The sequence below is a fragment of the Rhinoraja longicauda genome, chromosome 40 (genome assembly GCF_053455715.1).
Source record: "Rhinoraja longicauda isolate Sanriku21f chromosome 40, sRhiLon1.1, whole genome shotgun sequence".
NCBI lineage: Eukaryota > Metazoa > Chordata > Chondrichthyes > Rajiformes > Arhynchobatidae > Rhinoraja > Rhinoraja longicauda.
In genome coordinates this window covers 16,352,594-16,379,680 of record NC_135992.1, presented here as the reverse complement: position 1 = coordinate 16,379,680, position 27,087 = coordinate 16,352,594, and the positions used below count along the sequence as shown (strand labels likewise).

Here is a 27,087-nt window from a genome sequence, read left to right as displayed (position 1 = left end):
GCTTGCCTTGTTTTTTGCCGCTATGAGCGCGTCCGCTCTCGCTGCATATGCTTCGGGGTCCTTAAAAGAACAATCCGTGAGCAGCAGTCGGACATCCTCAGGAAGTCTCTCGCGGAATGCCTGTTCGAACATAGGGCAATCCGTATGCTCACCGGCTAGCATCATCATTTCGGACATGAGGACGGAAGGCAGTTGGTCTCCAAGATCCGGTAGGTGCAGAAGTCTTGCCGCACCACCATGCTTATTAAACCCGAAGATTCGCAGTAATACTTTCTTCATGGCCTCGTACTTGCTTTCCGCAGGTGGATTCACGATGAACTGCATCACGCGCTTGGTTGTGTCCGGCGATAGAACGCTGACGAGGTAGTAGTACATCGTGGATTCGTCCGATATCTTCTTTATGTGAAATTGAGCTTCGGTGTGGATAAACCAAGCTTGCGGTGCGTGCGTCCAAAACAACGGAAGGTGAACGCTTTCCGCGCTTAACTCCGGTGTGCCCGGCGCGGTCATCGTCAACGAGGCGTCAGGTTCCTGCTTAGTCGGTGATCGTCCAGATCACGTCGGGGTCACCAATATGGCGAGTCCGAAAACTTGTTGGTTGTAAAGGAAGTTTATTGCAGCCGCAATATTCGAATACAGAGTTAAACAACAAGGTAAAGGACAACCATCAAAAACTTACTGTCTTCTTCGAAGACTTCGCCGAACTGGCTATTTCGGGCGCCAAACGCGCACATGACATCGCTGGCCAATCAGCGATGTCGCTCCCTGGACCAATCCCCATGGTCGCGTTCACACGTGACCTCGCTGGCCAATCCGAGGGTTCGACGACCTGGACCATTCTCTATGGTCGCTACAATTCCATGTATCATTGCTCCAATTTGCAACACATCATCTTTCCACAACATTCTGTAATTAGTTACACCATAGGGTGTTAGCGAGTCACTTACCACAATAGCAGCAACATCCTCCTCCTGAGGCGCATGGCTAACCGGGGATTCGGATGAGGCTAGTTGTCTTTTTAATAATAAATAATGAGTTAGATACCCACATGATTTCAACATATATGCCCACACAATTTATGTGAAATATAATTCTATTGTACATTTGTTAGAAAATGTTAAAATGGGAATAAAAAGAGTGCAAGTGTTTTTTGATCATTCTCTTGTTGTTTGGCAATTGACTTTTGAATATACACTAGACTAGAGCTTATGTGTGGGAAGGAACAGTAGATGTTGGTTTACACTGAAGATCGACACAAAATTCTGGAGTAACTCAGCGGAAAAGGCAGCATCTCTAGAGAGAAGGAACGGGTGACATTTCGGGTTGAGGCTCTTCTTCAGAAGAGAGCTTAGTACTGCAGAATTCAGCATCATGAAAATACCAGAACATGTGATTGAGGTCAACTCAATTCAATCAGCAGAGCCCAGTAGATGAAAGTAAGCCCAGGTATTAACATCACTTAAACCAGGCAAGGAAAGGAGAGAAGAGGTGGATCTGTAGAGTGAATCCACCGAGAGAGGAGGGACAGATATGATGATCTCCACATTCTACATTACAGAATTATAAACTCCAACAAATAAAAAGACTAAAGGGTTTTGCATTGAATATTAGCAAAACTTATTGGCAAAAATATATTCAGGTAAAGTAAATTTATATGCATTGCTCTTAGGGCATTATCCATGAAAATGAGTGCGTGTAGCTAAAATAATTCTTAGCGCAATCCCCGTCATGGGGAAACAACCTACCTACACTAGGCCCATATATAAATGGGACTTTGGGTGAGGTACTGCAGTTAGCACCGTCAAGGGGGCAGGAAGGACAATTAGTTATGGACTATAGTGTGACATTGTCACAGTTGAATGAAAACACTAAATTCCATGTGCAGTTTTGAAGCTTTAATGTTCATCAACAACATGAAGAATACATTCATAAATCTATTTACAAATAAATAATTTAAATTATTTTGCATGTTATGTTTTAATATTTTTAAATATCGAAATTATCTAGCACAAAATAATGACAATAAACAATATCTTTTTATATATTTTACTTGTAAATTAAAACTAATTTTTAGCTAAAAGAATTACTCAACTTTTGGGAGGTAGCCTTGTTAAGTACTTATTTTTGTTCTAAATAAAAATTTTGCAAAGATTATTCATCGTTTTAACATTGTTTTATTTGTATCTGTTTAACATTGTTTTATTTGTATCCGTTTCTTTTTGGCTTAGTAATAAATAAGTACACACGACCATTGAGCTATAGTGCATATTCACTGTTCATGTTCACTGATCACTGCAATTAATGTATTTTTGAAAACATTTCCTTTAGAGAACAAATCAGAAATGAATAAAAGAGCATTAAACTTCATTATAATTTTGCAACTCTAATGAAGTTATGGAAGGGAGAAACTGTCCTCATGACATTCAGCTGATATTTGGAAATGTTTGGAGCATGAAAGGTATGATGCTTCCTGAGGGATAGATCATTAGCTGCTTACTATCTTTAGGATGCTATCTTTAGGATGCAGCACATTTCACCAGACTAAAGGTGTGGCTGGAAATGGAGGCCTTCCTTTCTGTTCTCCTGGAACTGGGCCACACTTTCAATAGAACTGAGATCCACCTCTACTGGGAAAAAAAATCCTCAATCCCGGAAAATCTTTCCAACCTCAGATTTACTAACATATTTGATGGGCTCCATGGATCCCATCAGAGTTTGGACAGGATAGCTTTACTACCAGAGATTCCTTGAGCCATTGGCAAAATGGTGACCTCCTACTTTTGGACGACAATCAATTTCACACTCATCGATTTAAAATATTTAGATAACATGTGGCAATCATTAAAGCAATTTAGGGTGCTAGAAATGATGTTATTTTTGATACTCACAGTCAATGGCAAAAATGCATTAGTATTTTTCTTATTTATCATTACAATATTCCTACACGTCTTTGTGTTGGGTGGGGGGAGGGAAGATACTAAAAGCCCACAGAAAGTTAAATGGGGGGGGGGGTGGGGGGGAGATGGGGAACTCGGTACTACAGCTATCTGCCAGCAGCTGAACCTTAATGAATTAGAAATGGAGGAGAGAAAATTTCAGGCTTGAAAGGTGTGATTAACAAAGAACAATAATTTTCTTTGCAAATAAATACCAGGTGGTTTGCATCCAAAATTAATATTTTCCACTTTGCCTGCTCTTTACAGCCATCAATGGATAGCAGTGGCTACAGGTCAAAAAATCCATAAACATGTCTTCAGAAAGTGGCTTCATTAAATTTTAAACTTAACATTATTGTGTAAAAGAGTAGAGTAATAAATTAATTACAATGGCTGTGAAACTGTGGTGTTCAGCTCTAAAGGCTCTTTAATAAAATTATTTTGATGTCTGAGGCATGCTGATGGTTTGACAATCCCAAATATCAGAGGGGGAAGCAAAATACTTGCTTTTTCTCACATGCCTTCATATGTACTGGACTTAGTAATTTGTACATTTTGAAAAAGAGAAATGGTAGATAGCAGTAAGGATATGCGTAAGAGCTTGTGAATCTACATTGCTTTGTCTTTCAGTAATGTTTACATTGGACAAGGCTGTATTGCAGGGTGGTGGAAAAAAAGAGATTCAAAGTGTTCATATAGTTCACCACAGGCAGCATAAGAGCAACGGTTTTCTCAAATACCCTTCCTCGTGAATAGTGTGAGGTGATGCATTGTCAGAAGCTCAGGAGTTGCCCAGATCTATTGGTTCTCAGCAAGAAATAACTGTGATTCTGAAGGTCCTCAACAGAAGAGAAACATCTATAATACATAACATTCGCCTAGTACATCGCATTTTAGTACACAATTACATTACCAATTCCCCATCAGGTAAGCTGCAGATCACTAAGGAGCTTTGAGGAAAATCCACTGTTACCTAATGTCATAGACCATGCCATATAACATTTAACAATGGAGGCACAGGAGACCATTTTGCATCTCGACTCATGTTCAAGTTCATTCTGTATATGTTCTACAACATTATTTGGCAACTGGAGTATTTCTCTAGATGTGCCAACATCCAGCCAACTACTGACAGAAAAGGTATTGAAACATTTGGGTCCAGCTATATTTTGTTTATAGCAAAAATGTAACCCAATGCTCACTTTAATACATCCGTGTATTATATTTATCACTATTCCTTCACCGCACAGAATGAAAAATAAGGTGCCACGTGGAGTTTTGTCCAACCAATTCAATTGACTCGAAAATCAGAAGCAGTATGAATTTGTACCCAATGTTTGTATCTCTTGTTAACTTATCTTTCAATATCAGGATTTCTGTAATAATAAATTTCTGTGCATTAGATACAACGCACCCCTATTAAAAAGTATTAATACAATTACATTAAATAGAGTACACTCACTTTAATGTGCTTGTGTGAGACCTCAGCTAACAGCAGCAATTTCCAATGCTCATCTGTTAAGCAGCATAGTTTCAACCTGGAGGTACAGTTGGTTTAATTGATTACGCGTACCATAAACACTGCATTTCCATCCTAGTGAACATCTCCAAAGAAATTGTTTTTAAACCTGACAAGTAATGGAGAATTTGTGGAATTTGGAATATCTGATTGTTCAAATTATAAATTTCTGGAATTGGAATCTGGCGCCTGGGTATTGTCCATTTTAGTTCTTTCCACCTGAACATCCAACAACTTCAAGTCTGTACCTACAAATTACTTCACAGCCACAATTAGCAACAGAGCTGTGTGCAGGCTAAAGCCTTTCCCCACAGAAAGGAAAGCAAGCTGAGGATCATGAGTTGGCACTACTTCATTCCCAAAGGTGGGGTGGCTTTGAGAATTAATGACTCTGCAATGAAACTTTTTGTCTTCACATGGCTAAAATCAATTACAAATAATAAGCAGTAGAAGAGATACCTGCTCATGGCCAGATTAGTACAAGATTGTGGATTATCACTTCAACTTGATCCAAGCGGTTCCTGAATCAAACTGTGGCACCAAGAGATATTATTTTAACTAGAATTAGTTTTACTCTTAGAAGCAAGTACACAAAATACTGTCTGAGTCAAATAAAATTCACCTTCAGTCAGGAAAAATAAGAACAAAATAAATATAGATGGCTTGATCTGACCATTGATTTCAGGAACATCTTTCACGTTAGTATGTTGTTGAAGGCATGAAGCATGATTTCTTTATGAAATTCTGCTTGGGCATTCACCATATTGTACATGTTGTATGTTACTCCTTCATCTTCCTCAAGGCCACCTGTAGGACAGACAGCACAGTTATTAACAGCTTACGCCACAATATAGGCTTGCAGGAATTGGAATTCTGCACATTGACAATATTCCTCCTGGCCACACTTAGGAAAGAAAATCCTTGACTCACTTCAGACGGCCTTCCGAACCACGTCATAGAAATACCACTGTGGGCCTTTAGATTTCATTAGATGCCAATTGGCACGGACTAAGGAGACTCTCACCCGAGTCAATCAAGTACTTAGACAGAGTCATACAGCACGGAAACAGGCCCTTCCGCCCAGTTCATCCATGCCGACCAAGATGTCCCATCTAAGCTAGTCCCATTTGCCTGAATTTGGCCTACCTCCTTCTAAACTGTTCCTATCCATGTACTTATCCAAGTGTCTTTTAAATGCTGTTATTGTACCTGCCTTTAATTACCTCCTCCTTCTATTTATCCATGACACTTTGAGTGAAAACGTTGTCCCTCAGGCTCCTATTATATTTTTCCTCTCGCCTTCAAACTATGTCCTCTGATTCTTGATTCCCCTTCCCTGGATAAAAAGACTGAATTAACTCTGTAAATTCCTCTCATGATTTTATGCACCTCTGCAAGATCACACCTTAGCCTCCAAGGAATAAAGTTCTAGCCTGCCCAACCTCTCCCTAATGCCTTGGGCAGTAATCATGAAGAAAAGGTAAAGAAAGTATTTTAGCAGCCATTTTAACTACACATACCAATCTCACAGGCCATGTTGAGTGAAAGTTAGGACCAGGAGCAGGCCATTCAGCCCTCAAGCTGGCTTCAGAATTTAATAAGATCATGGTTAATCTTATTGTAACCTCAGTAATGATGTGTTGATTAAAAGAAGCACGAAGGTGGTGGAGAGGATTTTATGTAAGTTAATTGGATTAATTATTTCACAGATATATTCCACATGAGTGAAATTATTCAATGAACCTTGTCATTTCTCCTAACATGCACTTTATTAAGCCGATTGTCATAATTGCTATCATATTTTTCAGCTGTTTGTTTTAGGTAGAGTAAAGCTGCGAGCCTGCATTGCAAGGAGCTGGAACTGTCAGAATGCATTAATGTAATGGATAAAACTGACTATTTTTATTCTCTATTTGTTGGAGGGTGGTGTCAGATGACATAGATTCAAGAATGGAACAACATTTCTGAAATTACCTAGGGGGAGAAGGATTTCTTTTAGACAATAGACAATAGACAATAGGTGCAGGAGTAGGCCATTCAGCCCTTCGAGCCAGCACCGCCATTCAATGCGATCATGGCTGATCACTCTCAATCAGTACCCCGTTCCTGCCTTCTCCCCATACCCCCTCACTCCGCTATCCTTAAGAGCTCTATCCAGCTCTCTCTTGAAAGCATCCAACGAACTGGCCTCCACTGCCTTCTGAGGCAGAGAATTCCACACCTTCACCACCCTCTGACTGAAAAAGTTCTTCCTCATCTCCGTTCTAAATGGCCTACCCCTTATTCTCAAACTGTGGCCCCTTGTTCTGGACTCCCCCAACATTGGGAACATGTTATCTGCCTCTAATGTGTCCAATCCCCTAATTATCTTATATCTCTTAATGTGAGATTAATAATCAGTTCACTTGTAGCGTTACTTGTTTTCCCAGCTAATGCTCACCTTCTGGGAAGAAACAAGGGTGAATATTTTTCTGGTGATGGGAGTTTGAGAGGAGGAGGGGAATAATGCAAAATGGGAACATTACCAAAGAAGTATGTTTCATATTTTACCTGACCCTTTTTCACAATAAAAGTAAAACGATCAAACACCATGTAAAATATTCAAATTCCTTATCACCCATTCTGAGTTACTGCCCAAGATGCTCAGACCCAATAAGTCTTAGAAATACGAGATAAATTACCGAGCTGATGGGAACAAACATGTACAGAATAAGCTAGAAAGAAGAAACTACTAAATAAAATTAAGCTACAATTTTGCATTGGTTTATCAGTTTTTATTCAATTGCCATAATTTTCCATGACAATGTAAATAAGATTTGATTAGAACCTGTTTCAATGCCGTGTCACAAATTTATCTTCTTATTCTGACTTCCCCACCCCCATAACTTCAAACTGACAACCTTTCCTTAAAAGAACATTTGATTTGATTGATTTGGCATTTATGTTTGTCAGTCAGTGCCTGAGATCGGTAGTCAATGCCTGCAGCTAAACTTATGATGTCACAAGAGGCCATTCTCAGTAATCTGACTAATGATATAATGAAATGATACATTTCACAAAATTAAACTGAGCACAGAAATAAGTCATTCAACCCAAGAGGTCCATGTCAGGCTTTTAGGCTCCATATGAGCTTCATCCAATCCTATTTCATTTGACAATATCACATATTTTCTCCCCCCTCCCTCCCAACGACATCTAACTTATCCTTAAACACACCTATGTTATTTATCATGTCAACTAATTCATCTTGTCACAAGAGACGAATTTTAACCACGTCTTGAGGAAGCGAGTTGCATTTATATTCCTTGCAATATTCAAACCTAATACTTACAGTACGGGCGACCCCCGCGTTACTGAGTGTTCTTAGGTCTAACCTCAGTAATTTAGAAAGATATATAATAGACTCGAGCATTTTCCTTGTTACTAATTTTAGTTTAGTTTGGTTTAGAGATACAGCGTGAAAACCGGCCCTTCGGCCCACCGAGTCCGTACCGACCAGCGATCCCCGCACATTAACACTATCCTACACCCACTAGGGACAATTTCCATTTACCAAGCCAATTAACCTACAAACCTGTACATCTTTGGAGTATAGGAGGAAACAGAAGATCTTGCAGAAAACCCACGCGATCACGGGGAGAATGTACAAGCTCCATACAGATAGCACCCGTAGTCAGAGGTATTTATTCACAAAATGCTGGAGTAACTCAGCAGGTCAGGCAGCATCTCACGAGAGAAGGAATGGGTGACGTTTCGGGTCGAGACCCTTGACGCTGCCTGACCTGCTGAGTTACTCCAGCATTTTGTGAATAAATACCTTCGATTTGTACCAGCATCTGCAGTTATTTTCTTATAGCACCCGTAGTCAGGATCGAACCCGGGTCCCAGGTGCTGTGAGGCAGCAGCTCTAGTCTCTGTACCATCGTGCTGCCCGTAAACATTTCTGTCAAATGCTATTTGGTAATCATTCCTGAGAAGTAGCTTGGAATGTTCCAAGGTGCTACACAAATGCAGGCCGATGTTGTTCGAGGCGTGTGTGATAAGGCGCAGCAAGCGCTGTAAGGCAGCAACTCTACCACTGCGTCACCGTGCCGCCCAATATAAGTGAATGAATTTTCTTGTGTGTTGTATACAAGTTAAATTTTAAAAACCACATTGCCTGGAGAATTCAGGTAGTGTACGACAAAATAACCTTATCTTGAGCAAAAGAAATGGCTGAGTAATGTCCAGACAATTTCCATTTGTTTCACTCAAAAAATATTGTCGTACCCTAACTGAATTTTCTCAGTAATGTGGCTTTCAAATTTTAACTTGCGTACAACACACATAGAAGTTCCTTTTCTTCTTTCCAGAGATGCTCCTTTCCTTCTCTCCAGAGATGCTGCCCGTCCCGCTGAGTTACTCCAGCATTTTGTGTCTACCTTCCATTTAAACCAGCATCTGCAGCTCTTTCCTACACACTGGGAAGTTCATTCACTTGTATCTTTCTAAATTACTGAGGTTAGATCAAAGAATGCAAACACTTGGTAACACAGGGGTTGCCCATACTAAGTTGTAGGTTTGTATATTTTACATTGCTTATATTGATAATATACCGATATGTGTTTTTAAATTGGATTCTCTAAATGTTTTCGCTAGTTAAAGATGCTACATAATTGTTTAACTCATAATTGTTGGTGGAGCATTGTTTTTTGTCAAAAACGATCACTGAACAAGAGTTCAGCAATTCAAAACCTGCCCCTCCCCCAATTACAATTTAACATCGTGAATTATCCATGATATAAAAAGTACAGGCCAATTAAACGTAAAAATAAAATGTACTCACTGAACATTAATGATTCAATCATATCCACGGTAACTCGAGCAAATACCTTCTCAATGGTCTGTAAAAAATTCCACCTGCTTTCATTGCTGGTTATAACCTTACAGATTCTGTGAACCATTTTCACAGTCCAGTCCATGCAGTATCCATCCTTTTCACATACCTATACCAAAATGAAAGGGACTGCTGATGTTGAAACTTTCTTAAAAGCACAAACACTACACTTTGCTAGAGATTCTCAGATGAAGTTCTGATAAGAAGCTATTAATGTTAACTGTTTTTCTTCTCATAAATGCGCATCGTTTACTTGATAATTCTATCTTTTCTGTTTTTATTTCAGTCGTTGTCTCTCCCAGCATGACTGCCAATGTAATGTCAATATTATTGATTTTGATGGATTCTGTGCTGTGCCCTCATTACGAACAGTACAGTATTTGCAAACTAGACCCTTATAATCAGCTTATAAAGAGGTAATTTTCTGCTATTAATTTAGGTCATTTCCAAATTTAAGATTCAGTTGCAAAAGATTAAATTTCTTAACACAGTAATTAACAATATCTCATCTTTATAATGCTGGTGGGTTCGCTCAACACCTGCGCTCGGTCCGCATTGACCAAACTGATCTCCCGGTGGCCGAGCACTTCAACTCCCCCTCCCATTCCCAGTCTGACCTTTCTGTCATGGGCCTCCTCCAGTACCATAGTGAGGCCCACTGGAAATTGGAGGAAGAGCACCTCATATTTCGCCTGGGCAGCTTGCAGCCCAGTGGTATGAACATCGACTTCTCCAACTTTAGACAGTTTCTCTGTCCCTCTCTTCCCCTCCTCCTTCCCAGATCTCCCTCTATCTTCCTGTCTCCACCTATATCCTTCCTTTGTCCCGCCCCCCTGACATCAGTCTGAAGAAGGGTCTCGACCTGAAATGTCACCCATTCCTTCTCTCCTGAGATGCTGCCTGACCTGCTGAGTTACTCCAGCATTTTGTGAATAAATACCTTCAATGCCATGACGTCTCTTGAGAATCTTTGAAACACTTAATTTTCAGAATTTCTCCTTTCAGTAATCAGCTCACTACTTACAATGTTCTTATCAAGGCCCTTAATAAAGATTCAGATATTGAAAACATCAACTTTGTTTATCACCCATAACTACTATCTTGAGGATACCTGAACATGTGAAGCACTCTTTCCCAGGATGATAAGGATCAGTGTAAAGAATGGTCTCGACCCGAAACGTCACCCATTCCTTCTCTCCTGAGATGCTGCCTGACCCGCTGAGTTACTCCAGCATTTTGTATCTACCCGGGATGATAATACCTGATTCAGTTCTTTCCACTCACCAAAGATAGGAACACAATGAGTGTGGCAAGTTCATTGAGCCTCCCATTTACAGCTTTATTGGCCAGAAATGTAAAGCACATGTTATTTCCACAACAGATCAGAAGACGAGCACTATTCTCTAGAAGCCATTCTTGGGGAAACCCTGGAAATGAACAAAGACAATGCATCAGTATACTTTAAATTGTTCGAAATCCCTCCTCTGTTTTGCTTTCTTTGTCTCAAGGCATAAACATCCACACTTCACGCTGCCTCGGCAAGGCCACAAGCATAATCAAGGACCAGTCTCTTGAAAAAGAGCCTTTCGCTGTACCTCAGTACACATGACAATAAACTAAACTAAAAAAAAGACAAAACCCTGAGTGAGTCCTTGATCCCGTCTTAATTCAGGCTATTCCCTTCTTAGTCTTAGCTGGCTGAGGTCAGCGCTAACATCCTAAACAATGCTGGAAAATAAGATCAACTCATTTGGAACATATAACTGAACAGGACCCTCTCAGCCAAATGTATAGGCACTATTTTAATTGATATTTTAATGCACACAATTCAGAGCTGCAAATTCAAAAGCCCTGACTGTCAGAGGAACAAACTGTGAAAACTGTCAATGAATAATAAGAATGCTGTTAGCAACAACTACCCATGTTATGTTAGACAATGCATTTAAAAAAATAAACATCCTGTTCACAAAACGGTCTGATGACTAGAAAGAGATTTACAGACAAGGATACTCCATGGAATATTATAGTCCTGGTGCTGGTGGGATTACCGGAATGCCAACCATGAACCTTATCAAAAAGATTCCCTCAAGCTCTGTTCCTCATGCCGTTCACTCTACTTCTCAATAATTCTTAATTTTCCAGCATTCCTTGCCTCCTTATAGTATTAATCAGTGTTCTTCTGAATTTACTTTATTCTTTTTCAATACGGTAATCATTCAATAGTTATATGTTCCCAACATTCTATGACAATCTTGCACATTTTTAATTGTGTTAGGGAATAATTATTCTTTCAGAAGACATTAAAATGTTGAACCTAGGTACTTTACTCATTTATAATCTCTTATGATCTTTGAGAATGTTTAAACAGTGGTCACCTGCTAATTCTTCCAACAAGGTAAAAATGTCATCGGGTGTCCATTCCTTGGCATTTTCATGTAGCAACCTCACTGCTGCAGCAAGACCTTTTATACTCTCCTCGCCTGCAGGTATCTGGTTCATATGATGCCAATGGATTTGACCTGAACATTCAAAATAAGCAAACAAAATGTTGTATTTATAGAGCATTGTAGAAATAATTCATTTCATACACTCTTAGAAAAACAAAAGAAATAGAAACGGGAATGGCAATTTGGCCCCTCATATGTGTTCTACCTTTCAATAGCATCATGGTTGATTTTTCATCTCACCATAAGTTTCACTAATCTGTTCAGTTTTCTGATATTGTAATTAGCAGAACAGAAGAGGGTGAACCAGTTTGTATGATGTATTAAATGGGAGAAACATGTATGATGTATTAAAATGGTGCAAGAGAGAGCTGGATAGAGCTCTTAAGGATAGCAGAGTCAGTGGGTATGGGGAGAAGGCAGGAACGGGGTACTGATTGAGAATGATCAGCCATGATCACATTGAATGGCGGTGCTGGCTCGAAGGGCCGAATGGCCTCCTCCTGCACCTATTGTCTATTGTCTAACATTTATACGTTTGTTAATGATATAAAGCTAGGGGGTAGTGTGGGCTGTAAAGAAAATGTTAAAAGGCTACATGGAGATACAGACAAGTTAAATAAACAGGCAAGGACATGCCAAATGGAATATAGTGTAGAAAAATGTGAATGTATCCACCATGGTAGAAAAGTAGAAAGATAGTGATTTTTAAATGGCGAGTGATTGATAGGTATTCTTGCACAGGAATCACTGAATGTTAGATGCAGGCACAGCAGGAAATTAATTTTCAAAGGGAAAAAAAAGACTTTAGTTAAATCTTAAAATTATGATTACTGGGATATCACTATTGATAATGTTCATTTTCTGAAATCGAAATACTTTTAGACAATAGGTGCAGGAGGAGGCCATTCGGCCCTTCGAGCCAGCACCGCCATTCAATGTGATCATGGCTGATCATTCCCAATCAGTACCCCGTTCCTGCCTTCTCCCCATACCCCCTGACTCCGCTATCCCTAAGAGCTCTATCTAGCTCTCTCTTGAATGCATTCAGAGAATTGGCCTCCACTGCCTTCTGAGGCAGAGAATTCCACAGATTCACAACTCTCTGACTGAAAAGGTTTTTCCTCATCTCAGTTCTTAATGGATGTATACATTTGGTTTAAAATGGACAATATTGGTGGTTTACTTTGTGACAGATTAGCCAGACATTGTCCAAACTCTTACACGAGTGAGGTAATGACAGTTGTCAGTTGACAGATTTAGATTATAGCAAAAAAGAGTAGAGAATTTGATTTTTTTAAAGTACATGAAGATTGAAAGATGTTCTAAGCCTGCTCTTACCATCATTGATGGACATGGGGCCGTAGAGCAAGTACAGCAGTTTAGCTTGGTTGACCATTGGCCAAGGCTTAAGGATGCGAGTCAGCCAGAAAGCGATGTCACATTGATGTACCCAGTGATCTAGAAGAACCCGTCGGTAAAACAGACGAATCTGTAACTCCAGCTTTCTGGTCGCACCTAATTTGAGAAAAAATTATTTTAGGAATTGTATGAAACTTAAAACCATAATTTATAATTTATAGGAATCAAATTGCCAGAATAAGTATTGACTTCATGCGATAGCATTATATGTATTTTGTTTCATTAGGCAGATCAATGGTTTGGAAATGAGAACTAAAGGCATGGAAAATGTGAAATAGAAAGTTCATGCAAGGTATTACAATTTAGTCTGGAAGATAATAATGAAACGCGTCTCCTTTCACCCAATCTTACTCTGGCACTCAGAATTTCATTTTGAATTCCAACTCAGAGCAAATGATTAAGCATCATCAGAATATGAATAGCCTTTATTGTCATCCAAAAATGTATTTTGGACGAGATTCCATTACCCACTTTCCAACAATAAGAGCATTAAAAATAAGCAATAACACACTCAATCACAAACCAACACAAAACAAAAAAAAACCATCCATCACAGTGAGTCTCCGCCAGTCACCTCCTCACTGTGATGGAAGGCCAGAATGTCTGCATGTACTAACGTATTTAAATAGGAAAATAAAGTAATTATTTCCCAGAGCTTACATTTGAAAAACATATAGATCGCACGACACAGGGGCACAAAGAACCACTGAGCATGCAGAAACATCTTTAAAATGCTAAACAAGAGTTGAGCTAGAAATCAATGATGGTTTCTTCTGCAAATTGAAAAGGACAAGCAAAATAACAAAAAGCTGCCACATCAAAACACATATAAAATATTGTACAAAACACAGGTACAGGTTCACCTGTAGTGTACAAAACTCAGGTACAGGTTCAGAACTGCATTCACAACAGTTGATGCATTCAACAAGTTTATGCCCTCTGCAACGGTTGTTTCCACAAAGTCTCTTTAACAAAAGTGCTATGTCAGAGTAAAAATGTTCAAATGTCCTTTGGAATAGTGATAATCTTATAGTAAGCACCTGCACTTCTTCTACAGTAAGTTGCAGATGAGCCATGCAGCCAGTGACAAATATGCAGTGGATAAACGGCATTTCGCCCACCGCCAGGTCAGAGATGGGAATCTTGTTTCCCTTGTAGTCGCCTCTTGTTTCAACCAGACCAAGAACGCCAATGGCAACAGCTAAAGACCAAGTTCTTTTGCCATTGAAACATCAAGTGAGGAGTATGAAACTCACCAAACCAAGACACACAAGAATATAGACACGAATCTCACCAGAACTGTGCACCATCATTCTAAAGAACGCTATCTCCCAACTTCAGTTCTTCCAGACAATGTTTTCATCGGGCTGATAAACTTTACCCTCTGACAGGAGACCTAAAAACTTTTACTTCACTTGACAAATAAATACAATTTTCATTACACCTCAGCAGCCTCTGGTGGCAAGACCGCAGGAGATGCAACACCTGTCCCTTTCCCTCCCCCCCTCAACTCCATGCAAGGACCCAAACAGTCTTTCCAGGTGAGACAGAGGTTCACCTGCACCTCCTCCAACCTCATCTATTGCATCCGCTGTTCCAGATGTCAACTTCTCTACATCAGCGAGACCAAGCGCAGGCTCGGCGATCGTTTCGCTGAACACCTCCGCTCAGTCCGTCTCAACCAACCTGATCTCCCAGTGGCTCAGCACTTCAACTCCCCCTCCCATTCTCAATCTGACCTTTCTGTCCTGGGCCTCCTCCATTGTCAGAGAGAGGCCCAGCGCAAATTGGAGAAACAGCACCTCATATTTCGCTTGGGCAGTTTACACCCCAGCGGTTTGAACATTGACTTCTCCCACTTCAAGTAGTCCCTGCTTCCCCTCTTTATCCCCTCCCCCTTCCCAGTTCTCCTACTAGTCTTCCTGTCTCTGTCTACATCCTATCTTTGTCCCGCCCCCTCCCCTGACATCAGTCTGAAGAAGGGTCTCGACCCAAAGCGTCACCCATTCCTTCTCTCCTGAGATGCTGCCTGACCCGCTGAGTTACTCCAGCATTTTGTGTCTATCTTCGATTTCATATCATAGTTTTACAGGCTGAGCATGTTTGCTTCATTGCGATACTTGTTACCTGGTCTACTGCACACCACACTTTGCATTTTTCGAGGCAGATTTGCACTTTCATTCAGAAAGTTGAACACTCTGTGACATTCCAGCTCATCCCAGCCCGCTATAAGAGTCTGCAAGAAGAAACAAGAAAGTATTTATAGTAAGGCAAAAACAAAATGTACACTTCCTGTAACTCATAAAAATTCAGCACAGTCGGTGGGGTCAAGGAAAGAGCGTTCACGTCGCGGCCCTGTTTCCACCAATCTTTCCACCACTACGCACAAGAAGCACAAGACACCATTGTATGCAGATGCTGAGAAGTGTGTTCAGCTCTGGCTGAACAATTTCTAATCTTGTGATGTGGACTCGATAAGAAGAAGCACAGATGGTGGCCATTCAGTCCATTGTGTCCATTCTAGCCAAATATGAGGTACTAAAACAATTGTTACTTCCCAACCCTTGATCGACACTTCTGTAAGCTCTGCCAGAAGTACTCCTCCCAGCAATTGTTAAATATGGTGAGGGTTTCTATTTCAACTCTTTTTCAGGTGAGTGAACTCCAAACTCCTGACAATTTCCAACTCCTGCCCGCAGTAAATAGGACAATAAACAGGAGTTGGCAAGATGTTTCACCAAATGTTCCCTTCTTTTCCCACTATGCCATCACATAATACTTTAGGGGTATGAGATCACTGGCAAAAACTGTATCAAGTCAGCATTGTAAGGACGTAAGCAGCTCTGCTGCTGCCAATCTCCTATCCCCCCATATCCAGACCAAACTCAGATCCTGGGGGGACAGGGCTTTCTCCATCGCTGCTCCCACCCTATGGAACTCACTACCCCAAACCGTTAGAGACTCCTCCACACTCACCACATTCAAAACATCGCTGAAGTCTCACCTGTTCAGTACTGCCTTCAACCACTGAAGGTCACCTCACCTTCTGTCTCCTTTCTCTGTTCGTTTACTTATTTACTTATTTATCTATTTATTCATTTCCCTATGTTCTATAAATCTCTGTAAAGCGTCTTTGAGTATATGAAAAGCGCTATATAAATAAAATGCATTATTATTATTATTATTATAACTGCAGTTTGAGAAAGTGGAAGAACTAAAAAAATAAAGTCATGAAATAATAATAATGCATTTTTCATTCATGGAGGACAATTTTGATCTATTTCACTGCATAAAAACCCAGGACTTTGTTTCAATATTATCCATCTAAGAAAAGGTAGTTGATTCTTACCGTAACTTGCCCAGCATGACTACCAAGTTAGATGTTTCTCTGTGTATAATCAAACAAATCTATTGCTATCTCCATAACCTTCAACGTCCTTTTAGATTACCGATAAAATAACTGTAACTGCGACATATAAAGTGTTGCTTGAGCCTTACCTGCAATAACATCCCAAAACAAGCAAATCCTGAGCACTGCACGACCATTGTACACCCGCCCATCCTAAAACATGGATTCTGACAAGGGAGAAAATTAAAAAAATACTTTCATGAACAGCTTTAACACATAATATTCTTAAGAAAAACACGGGATCATTGTTTGGTCGGGTTCTTTCAATTCCTTTCTCCTTTCAGACTTCAATTAGCTATCTCTTGAATGCATGCATAGTATTCACATCAACTGTACTATTTGGTGGCAAATTTAACATCCTCACTAATCTCCAGATTTCTTTGAATTCTTTGCTGTTATATGTTGCTTGAGTTAGGGAAAGGAAAATAACAAGCCTGGAATATCATCTTAAACTAAATTGTGAGAATGTGGCAACAAAACATGAGATCAAACTAGCAAGAAGTATATTTACAACCAAGTGCATGATAAGTGTCATTCATGTTTAGGATAAAACAAAAGATAGAGACAACAAGGGGAGAAATATATGCTCATCTTTTCAGTGAGTATGCACAAGTTGGAGCTGTTTGTACAGTGGTTCCAAAGTGCAGTTCTATTGACTACAACTAAATCAAATTTTGAAATTAGAGTGCAATAAGTGGCCACTATTATATTCCATGCTTTGCACCAGTGATCGAGGACACATTTCTATCCCAGTTTTTTTTAATCATTGAAGAATCAAATGAGGACATAATGGCAGCTTTCTGTATGGTTAAAACATCATAATGATAATTATCTTGAGATGATTAGAATATCAGCAAAAGCTTTTAATTTTGAGGCAAAGTACTTTGCAATCCCAAAAGGAGCTGTTTTAAAATTCTGGTCACTGCCGTAATGTAGAAAACATGGCAGTAATTTCTGCACAAAACCTCCTGCAAACTTCAACAAAGAATGCCCAGATCATTTGTTTCAGTTGTATTGGTTAGACATTTCTGAAGGTATAAAGGCACAGTTCAGCGTCAGATCCAAAAAGCACATTCTTGGCTAAGGCAGGAGAGATTAAAGGAAACTATTTTCAAGACTCACTTTGGGGACTGTTTGGTCCATACATTACCCGTTTTAAAAATAAGCAATCAAATGCTCAGACGTCTCAATCACAAGTTCAGTTATAAGATAAAAATCTGAACTAAATGTCATTTGTAAGACTGATGCAATTTTGAGGCACAAATGATTGAAACGTGTACCATTTTCTTTGGTTTCCCTCAACATCAACAGTTGCAACATATTTCCTTTCAAACGTCTTCTGAGATATTGATCAGAATGGAGCAAGAGACTATAATTTTCGTTAAAGAAAATTTTTACTAGTGTTGAAGAACACAAAATATAAAACCTAGCAATTAAACGAATTAGCATACAGGTTTCTTTTTCATATTTCTTTATTCCATTTTGTCTATCAATTCCCCACTGATTTATTTGTCGCCCAGCTAAACCAAGCGGTAATTTCTACCAGCCAATTCACTTATCAGCGCATCTTTGGGATGTGAAAGTAAACTGGAGCACCCTGAAGAAACTCTCGCTCTCCCTTAAGGAAGAACACGCAAACTCTACAGACTGCACCAGAGATCATGGTCAAACCCAGATTACTGTCATACCAGAGCTGATTGTTCGAGGTGGCATGGAGCAGAATGTGCTGGGAGAATCAGAGTCATACAGCACATAAACAAGCCCTTTGACACAACTTGTCCGTGCTGACCACGATGCCCCATTTAAACTAGTCACGTATGGCCGCAATTGTGCCATATCCCTGTGATCCTTTCATGTGCTTGTCCAAATATATTTTAAATGTTGTTATTGTGTCTGTCTCGACTACTTTCTCTGACAGCTCATTCCATATATCCACCACTCAGGTTACTATTTAATCTTTCTCCTTAAACATATGTCCTCTGGTTCTTGATTCTTCTACCCTTGGAAAAAGACTCTGTACATTCACCCTATCTATTACCCTCATGACTTTATACACCTCTCTAAGATCTCCCCTCCGCCTCCTACGTTGCAAGGAATTAAGTCCTAGCCTGCTCAATCTCTCCATGCAGCTCAGACTAGATGAGTTTCTATGGTGAGACAATTCTGGTTATCTATTTTATCTGTCAATGAACCCCGTGTGGCACCACCAGCAGTGGCTGCCTTTCCAACAGTCTGTCTGTCCTTTCTTCTTCTTTGTTATTTTTAGTATGTGTTGAAAAGTATGTTTTAGTGTTCCTTGGTTTGTTTTATGTGGGGGTGGGGGGGGGGGGGGGGGGGGGAGTTGGAGGAAACTTTTTTTCAATCTCTTACCTCAACGGAGATTCAATTTTTTCCGTATCGTATGTGGACTTTAACATCGTAAAGCCCGCGGTCTCTGGTAAGAAGAGGCCGACTTGGGAGTTCCAAGCTGCGGAGAGTGTGTCAACTGCCCCAACACGGGAGTTTCGATCACCCCGATGGGGGCTTCAATTGTCAGCTGCGGGGGCTTTGATCGCCCCGACTGCAGATGGTTTGACTGCCCCGACCGCGGGAGAACAAAGAGGAAGATTGAACTTTATTACCTTCCATCACAGTGAGGAATGTGGAATCCACTGTGGTTAATGTTTATGTTAACTTTAATGTGTCTTGTTGCTTTTCACTTAGTATGGCTGTATGGTAACTCAAATTTCACTGTACCTTAATTGGTACATGTGACAATAAACTGACCTTGAAACCTTGAGAGATTCTTACTCTTTTGTATGCACTGCATTTGGTAAAGTTTTTGCAAATACAATATCTTACCTTTAATAATTGATTATGCACAAATTTTAATCTTTCCTTCGTGGGAAGCAAAAGGGTACATCTTTTAAACAGCAGTCCTGAGTAAACAAAACTAAATGTTAGTATTATGGTAACATGGTGCTGCAGATAGATAAGGCAAAATGGATATCACAAGATCAAATCGGCCCCAATCCTTCCGATGGTGTAGTGACCAGAACTGCATGTAGTACTACAGCCGAGGTCTCACCAATGCTTTATGAAGATGGAGCTTAACCTCCCTGTTCCTATAGTTGTTGATGGTGTGGAGAGTAGTCAGGCTTCAGAATGTTATGAGAATTTTGTTGAATGAACTGAGAAATGGCAGATGGAGTTTAACCCTGTTAAATTGGAGCAATGCATTTGGGAGTACTAATGAGGCCAGTAACCCATATGCCTTCCTAACCAAGTTATCTACCTGTGCCGGAACCTTTAAAGATTTTTGACCGGTAGCGCAGCGGTAGAGTTGCTGCTTTACAGCGAATGCAGCGCCAGAGACTCAGGTTCGATCCTGACTACGGGTGCTGCACTGTAAGGAGTTTGTACATTCTCCCCGTGACCTGTGTGGGTTTTCTCCGAGATCTTCGGTTTCCTCCCACACTCCAAAGACGTACAGGTAAGTAGGTTAATTGGCTGGGTAAATGTAAAAATTGTCCCTAGTGGGTGTAGGATAGTGTTAATGTACGGGGATCGCTGGGCGGCACGGACTTGGTGGGCCGAAAAGGCCTGTTTCCGGCTGTATATATATGATATGATATGATATGACCTTGCAAACCAAGGTCCCTCTGGTACCAAATATGCCCCAACCTTATCTGTCATGGTGTATATCCTAGCCTCCCAAATGCATTGGGAGGATGTAACTAGGAAAATGAGGATGTAACTAGGAAAATTGACAGGGGAGAGCCGGTGGATGTGGTGTACCTCGACTTTCAGAAAGCCTTCGACAAGGTCCCACATAGGAGATTGGTGGGCAAAATTAGAGCACATGGTATTGGAGGTAGGGTACTGACATGGATAGAAAGTTGGTTGACAGACAGAAAGCAAAGAGTGGGGATAAATGGGTCCCTTTCAGAATGGCAGGCAGTGACTAGTGGGGTACCGCAAGGCTCGGTGTTGGGACCGCAGCTATTTACAATATACATCAATGACTTGGATGAAGGGATTAAAAGTACCATTAGCAAATTTGCCGATGATACAAAGCTAGGTGGCAGTGTGAACTGTGAGGAAGATGCTATGAGGTTGCAGGGTGACTTGGACAGGTTGTGTGAGTGGGCGGATGCATGGCAGATGCAGTTTAATGTAGATAAGTGTGAGGTTATCCACTTTGGTGGTAAGAATAGGAAGGCAGATTATTATTTGAATGGTGTCAAGTTAGGAAAAGGGGACGTACAACGTGATCTGGGTGTCTTAGTGCATCAGTCACTGAAAGGAAGCATGCCGGTACAGCAGGCAGTGAAGAAAGCCAATGGAATGTTGGCCTTCATAACAAGAGGAGTTGAGTATAGGAGCAAAGAGGTCCTTCTGCAGTTGTACAGGGCCCTAGTGAGACCGCACCTGGAGTACTGTGTGCAGTTTTGGTCTCCAAATTTGAGGAAGGATATTCTTGCCATTGAGGGCGTGCAGCGTAGGTTTACTAGGTTAATTCCCGGAATGGCGGGACTGTCATATGTTGAAAGACTGGAGCGACTAGGTTTGTATACACTGGAATTTAGAAGGATGAGAGGGGATCTTATCGAAACGTATAAGATTATTAAGGGGTTGGACATGTTAGAGGCAGGAAACATGTTCCCAATGTTGGGGGAATCCAGAACCAGGGGCCACAGTTTAAGAATAAGGGGTAGGCCATTTAGAACAGGGATGAGGAAAAACTTTTTTAGTCAGAGAGTTGTGAATCTGTGGAATTCTCTGCCTCAGAGGGCAGTGGAGGCCAATTCTCTGAATACATTCAAGAGAGAGCTAGATAGAGCTCTTAAGGATAGCGGAGTCAGGGGGTATGGTGAGAAAGCAGGAACGGGGTACTGATTGAGAATGATCAGCCATGATCACATTGAATGGCGGAGCTGGCTCGAAGGGCCGAATGGCCTACTCCTGCACCTATTATCTATTGTCTATTGCTCCACTTTAACATGGTTAAACTCCATCTGCCATTTTTCAGTCCATTCACCAATACCCTCATAACATTCTGAAGCCTGACTACTCTCCACACCAATAAACAACTCCACCAATCTCTGTCTCATCAACCAACTTACTAATCGTACCTCCTACATCCATATCCAAATCATGCATGTGATAAGATTATTAAATTCACTGCCACATTAAGCTGAATAGCAAAAAAACATTTCAGGAGAACCAGGTAGTACTAGGAAAGTAAAGGTATAGTAGCAACTGTTGTCAGGATGAGATAAAATGAAAATTGGGACAATCTTACGATATGCATTAACAGCAGTCAGCCTACCTGGCCAAAAAGCCTTAATGTCTGCTATAAATATTGCTTAATTGTTTGACACTCCTTAGCATAAGAGACGTTCCTACTCTTTAATTGCCTTTCTGAGTTTTCCAGATGCTTTATTCTTTTTCTATCAGTAATATTTAAAACCAAAGAAGTGGGGAAGCTGCTCAGAATTCCGCTCAGTGAGCTCTTGGTGTCTGACTAATTGTGTGTGCATGTCTATTTTTTTTGAGAGAGATAAGGTGGACTCTGCACTGTTGCCTATTCACTCCCCCAACTATTATCAAAAATCCTGCCCTTTCAACCACATGCATGCATGTCACAGTATCACAACTATTTAAGCACAGGAGGAAACCACTTCTGCCAGCTGTGCCTATGTCATGGTTAATATCAGCAATGCACTGCCATGCCATTCTGCAGCTTTTCTCCCAACCCTTTTATATTATTCTTTGTCATGTTCCTGTAACATTATAACTAAAATCTGCTTCAATAACCGTCTGCACAAAAAAAATTAACCTTCAAATATTCTATTATGAAATACAACTCTGCTTCACTACGAAGTATGCAATTAGAACAAAAGGCCAGTGGGTGGGTAATACCCATGGATCAGAACCCTAGCAAATTGATTTTCATGGGCAGGGAAATTGGAATCTGCATGAATATTAATTTGTAAGCTTTAAATCATGGCCTTGGGCTCCACTTTGTGTGTCTTACTCTGCTTTAGAAAATTACCTAAAGATCTGTAGTGTTCCATCGCAACTGATTTCTTGGAAACATCAGTGGAATGGAAACCCTCCAATAGAAGCCGTTTTATTCCCGATGAAGTGGCAATATAACCCACAACCTGAGTGCCAACCACCTTTGATGCCATGCTCAGAACACTGATGTCTGTCACTGATAAAAACAGAAGACAAAATAAGGTACTACATCTGATTATTATCATAACACTTGACCTAGGGACATGGTAGCATAGGTTGGGTTACTTGCAATCCAGAGGCCCACACTTAAGATCTATAGACACTAGCTGCGGAATTTACATGAATTAAAAAGATGTCAAATAAAAAGCTCGTTCTGCATCAGTAACAGTGAATTCATAACATTGCTGGACCGTCAAACAAAAATCTGGTTTATTAATTCTCGTAGAAGGAATGTTGTCTTTGACATGGCCTGATCTATGTGGGATTGCATGTGTGGGTTTCTGGCAGCTCCATGGCCCACCATTCATTTTTTTAATATACAGTATTATAGCTTGTATCTCTCATATACATTCTTTTAAAATACATAGATACATTGCTTGGATTAAGTGTTTTCTTTGACAATGTTAAGTCTTTTAACTTTTCCTCCATTAAGCATTTAACTAATTTGTTATCCAATTTTCTGATGTCATGTCCATCTGTTTATCTCTGAGTATATACGCCAGGTTGCTGCTACTATTGCTACCTGTGATTGTATTCCTGTGGCCAATCCATTTTTATTTTACTTTCAAGTGTCTTGTGGTGTATTGCGGTATTTGATTTATATGGCGAACCTTGCAACCAATTCTTTCATTTTATCCTTATCCATCCATGGTACCTCATTAGTGTTTATTGCAACACATGCCAAAACAATATGAGAAATAAAGGCTGCTTTAATCTATGTTTTTCCTTTTTTTTTAAACGTTCACCTCAAATCTTTCAAAAATACCATCTCTGGTATTTCCAAATGACAATAATTAACCAATGAATACGTGTGAATGGGGAGACAACAGGTTTTAAAAACATCGGGGCATCAATCTTGTTTTCAACAAAAATATCATCCACTTTCAGGGAAGGCTTTCAGGAATTTGCAAACTAAGGACAGAGCAATAACTGAACGTGAGACCTTATAGGTTATTTATCTCAGTGCCTCAGTACCAAATGATTTTATTCATATAGATATAGTAAATCCCAAATACTACCCCATGCTGCGCCCGGTTCGGCCGCGAGACGTTTCAGCGCCCGGTGCGGGGACTGTGCGGGTCGGTCGGGGACGAGCTGTCTGTCCGTGGGCGTGGGGAAGAGAGTGGAAGTTTTGTTGCCTCCATCACAGTGAGGGGGTGTTTGGAGTCACTGTGATGGACGTTTGTGTTGGGGTTATGTGTCTTGTGTTCTTTTTTTTCTTTTTTTTTTCTATGACTGCTATGTAGTTTCGTTCGGTACTTCGGTACCGAACGACAAATAAAGCTCTGTTATACCTGTTATACCTGTTATTTAGATTTGAGGAAAATATTACAATGAAAACCACTGTTTCACTAACATAATTCGTCATCAATCATTAGCAAGGCAACTGAACTCATTGATAGATAAAATAGATAACCAGAATTGTCTCACCATAGAAACTCATCTAGTCTGGTTAGAAATCTCAAGGATCCCAGACGCCATTACTAAGCTGTACTGAGTGTTATCATTATGCAGAACGTTATTGGGAAGGGAAAATTGACTAAGCTCGTTTGAAGGCTCAATAAGATACTCAGCCAGTTGGAGAGACGAGCTATTGTCCGAATATTACTTTCCCTTCACGGACGTGTCATTATGATCAGACCATCATTTAGTATTCATCCTTTAAAATGCCCTTGAACCAGCCATTTCAAAGGATATTTGGACAAATCTAGAGTCCATAGGGATCAAGGCCACAAGTCTGTTCACGAGTGAATCAAATAGGTTTTTGTAATGTCAGGTCACTGGGAAATGCCATTAACTTTTTTAGACCAGCTTAATGAATTATATTTAAATTCCTTAAAAGGTGTGATGAGATATGAATTCCTATCTCTGCAATACTGGTGAAAACCTCTGGATTGCTAGTCCAATAACGTAACCAGAATGCTTCAATATCTCATGACTCCAACGTGAATCAACATTTTCTGGAGAGACAGGGTGAAAATTACTCGGCTAAAGAAATCAATACAAGGAGAAAAATTATTTACTTAAAAAATGTACTTATTGTGATATTGTACCTGAAAGGTAACACAACACTTTGTGAAAGATTTCAACTGGTATTATCTGGAAATAGCCGCAGTTATACTGTATGTGAAAGTTTTCCAGTCTATCACCACCTTTCTTGGACTGTAGATGTCTGCAACTTCTTCGGTATTTTTGATTTGGAATGAGGGTGAAAGCATTTATTCTCAGTGGCACCTCACTTCTCTCCATAGGTTTCATCTATTATTTGTAAAATAAACAGATTACCTTAATTTACATGTAAAAAAAAATGCCTGCTTCAGACTACTTTTTTTTTCTATTTCCTTCAATTTTTGCTTAAGGCTTTATTAATTAGGCAGAAGCATAATCAACAGCTGTCTATCACACAGGTAGTCACTCATAACATTCAGCTTTAGAAAACCATTTGAAAGACAATTCAAAGCACAAAATCTGACTAACATGATAGTTTTAAACTGTTTGCCAAAGTTAAAATAATGATAAAATGTAACGCCATTTTTAAAGGGAGTTCCTTTGCACTGTTGTGATATGGCATACAAACAGCTGAATAGAGTGCCACAATCAGCATGATCTACTAAACTTATACTTCTCTACACATCCACCCAAGATCAAAGCAATTTGTTTTTTTCAGACACAATCCAGTACTTTATAATACGCTGGGAATTATGACCATAATTTAAATTCTTTGAATGTTTACCACAGATATTCTCCTTTTCCCCCTTAAGCCCATGACTATTTCAGTACACACATTTTCAGTCCTCATGAACTAGAGTATATTTTTACCAGATAATTGTGCCATGTGGTAATTGAGCTCAGTAGTCACATTAAAATGCTTGTTTGTTATTATAACCTATTATCACAATCTTTTCTTATTTTAGAAAACAGTGGGACAAGCGCTATAGGCCAATGGTTTTGACTCTTAAAAATCTAATTTTAATAAATCTACTGCCAAAAGTACAGCTAAGCAAAATATTTATTTGAAAATGCAGAGCTCAACTATTACTACATGACAAAGCAGTTTCCCAGAACTGTAACCAGTTTCTGAAAGTGGACCTGAAATAAAGTCCCTGGCCATAATCTTACTTGGGTTTGCTGCTAACCTTCATGGAGTCTTCTTGGTTCTGTTTTTCTGATGATTTCATAAAGACTGATCAATTATCCTTGATCTCTCCAAGGTGTCTTTTCAAAATACTTTCAGATTTCTCTGAAAAGGAAAGCAAATATGTACCTCTTAATTTGAAATACTCCTGCCAAGAATCCACAAAAGATGTTGAAACGCCCATCTCACTTTCTGTGACCCAGCATGTTTTGAATCCATAATTCAGATCTAAGCTAGTTAGCTAATTCTAACTAAGGTCCACAATTAACTGAGGTAATTAACCAACCAGCACAACCTTTGCGATCCCAATTGACAACGTTTCCACCGTCTGTATTTCTGACATGGAAAGTTTGGGTGACAGACACTTCTCGCAATTCTTATGTGGCCGGGTAAGTCCAAGTAAAAGAACAATTCTACTCAGATGATTGGGGGGAGAATTAACACCATCGCGTTGAGTTACTTCAGTATTTTGTGTCTATCTTTGGTGAAAACCAGTATCTGCGATTGGGCTTGTATACACTGGAATTTAGAAGGATGAGGGGGGATCTTATTGAAACATATAAGATAATTAGGGGATTGGACACATTAGAGGCAGATAACATGTTCCCAATGTTGGGGGAGTCCAGAACAAGGGGCCACAGTTTGAGAATAAGGGGTAGGCCATTTAGAACGGAGATGAGGAAGAACTTTTTCAGTCAGAGGGTGGTGAAGGTGTGGAATTCTCTGCCTCAGAAGGCAGTGGAGGCCAGTTCGTTGGATGCTTTCAAGAGAGAACTGGATAGAGCTCTTAAGGATAGCGGAGTGAGGGGGTATGGGGAGAAGGCAGGAACGGGGTACTGATTGAGAGTGATCAGCCATGATCGCATTGAATGGCGGTGCTGGCTCGAAGGGCTGAATGGCCTACTCCTGCACCTATTGTCTATTGCACTTCCTACACATTTGCCTGCAGCCAAAACTGGATCAGGATCCAGAGCATCAAAGGTGAGGAACATCTGCAACTGAAGCCAAGGTCTTGAGTACTAGTATATTTCTTGCTCCTCACAATTTATTACACTATTGTGTAATTTGTAAAGCAAAAGTGAATTATGTGTGTTTGGGAATGAATAGGAAGAAAATCCAATAG

General features: G+C 40.1%; 1 protein-coding gene across 1 annotated transcript; it reads right to left on the bottom strand.

Moving 5' to 3' along the window:
* Positions 1 to 4,929: 4,929 nt before the first annotated feature.
* Positions 4,930 to 26,007, bottom strand: LOC144611546 (F-box only protein 47-like). The gene is made up of 11 exons (XM_078430693.1): positions 25,966 to 26,007; positions 24,883 to 25,087; positions 22,644 to 22,805; positions 19,448 to 19,524; positions 16,696 to 16,773; positions 15,325 to 15,433; positions 13,117 to 13,293; positions 11,707 to 11,850; positions 10,616 to 10,758; positions 9,281 to 9,440; positions 4,930 to 5,262 (listed from the first exon to the last, which is right to left on the bottom strand). The coding sequence occupies exons 1-11, from the start codon at positions 26,005 to 26,007 to the stop codon at positions 5,150 to 5,152; spliced, it is 1,410 nt and encodes a 469-aa protein (XP_078286819.1). The 3' UTR covers positions 4,930 to 5,149.
* Positions 26,008 to 27,087: the final 1,080 nt, after the last annotated feature.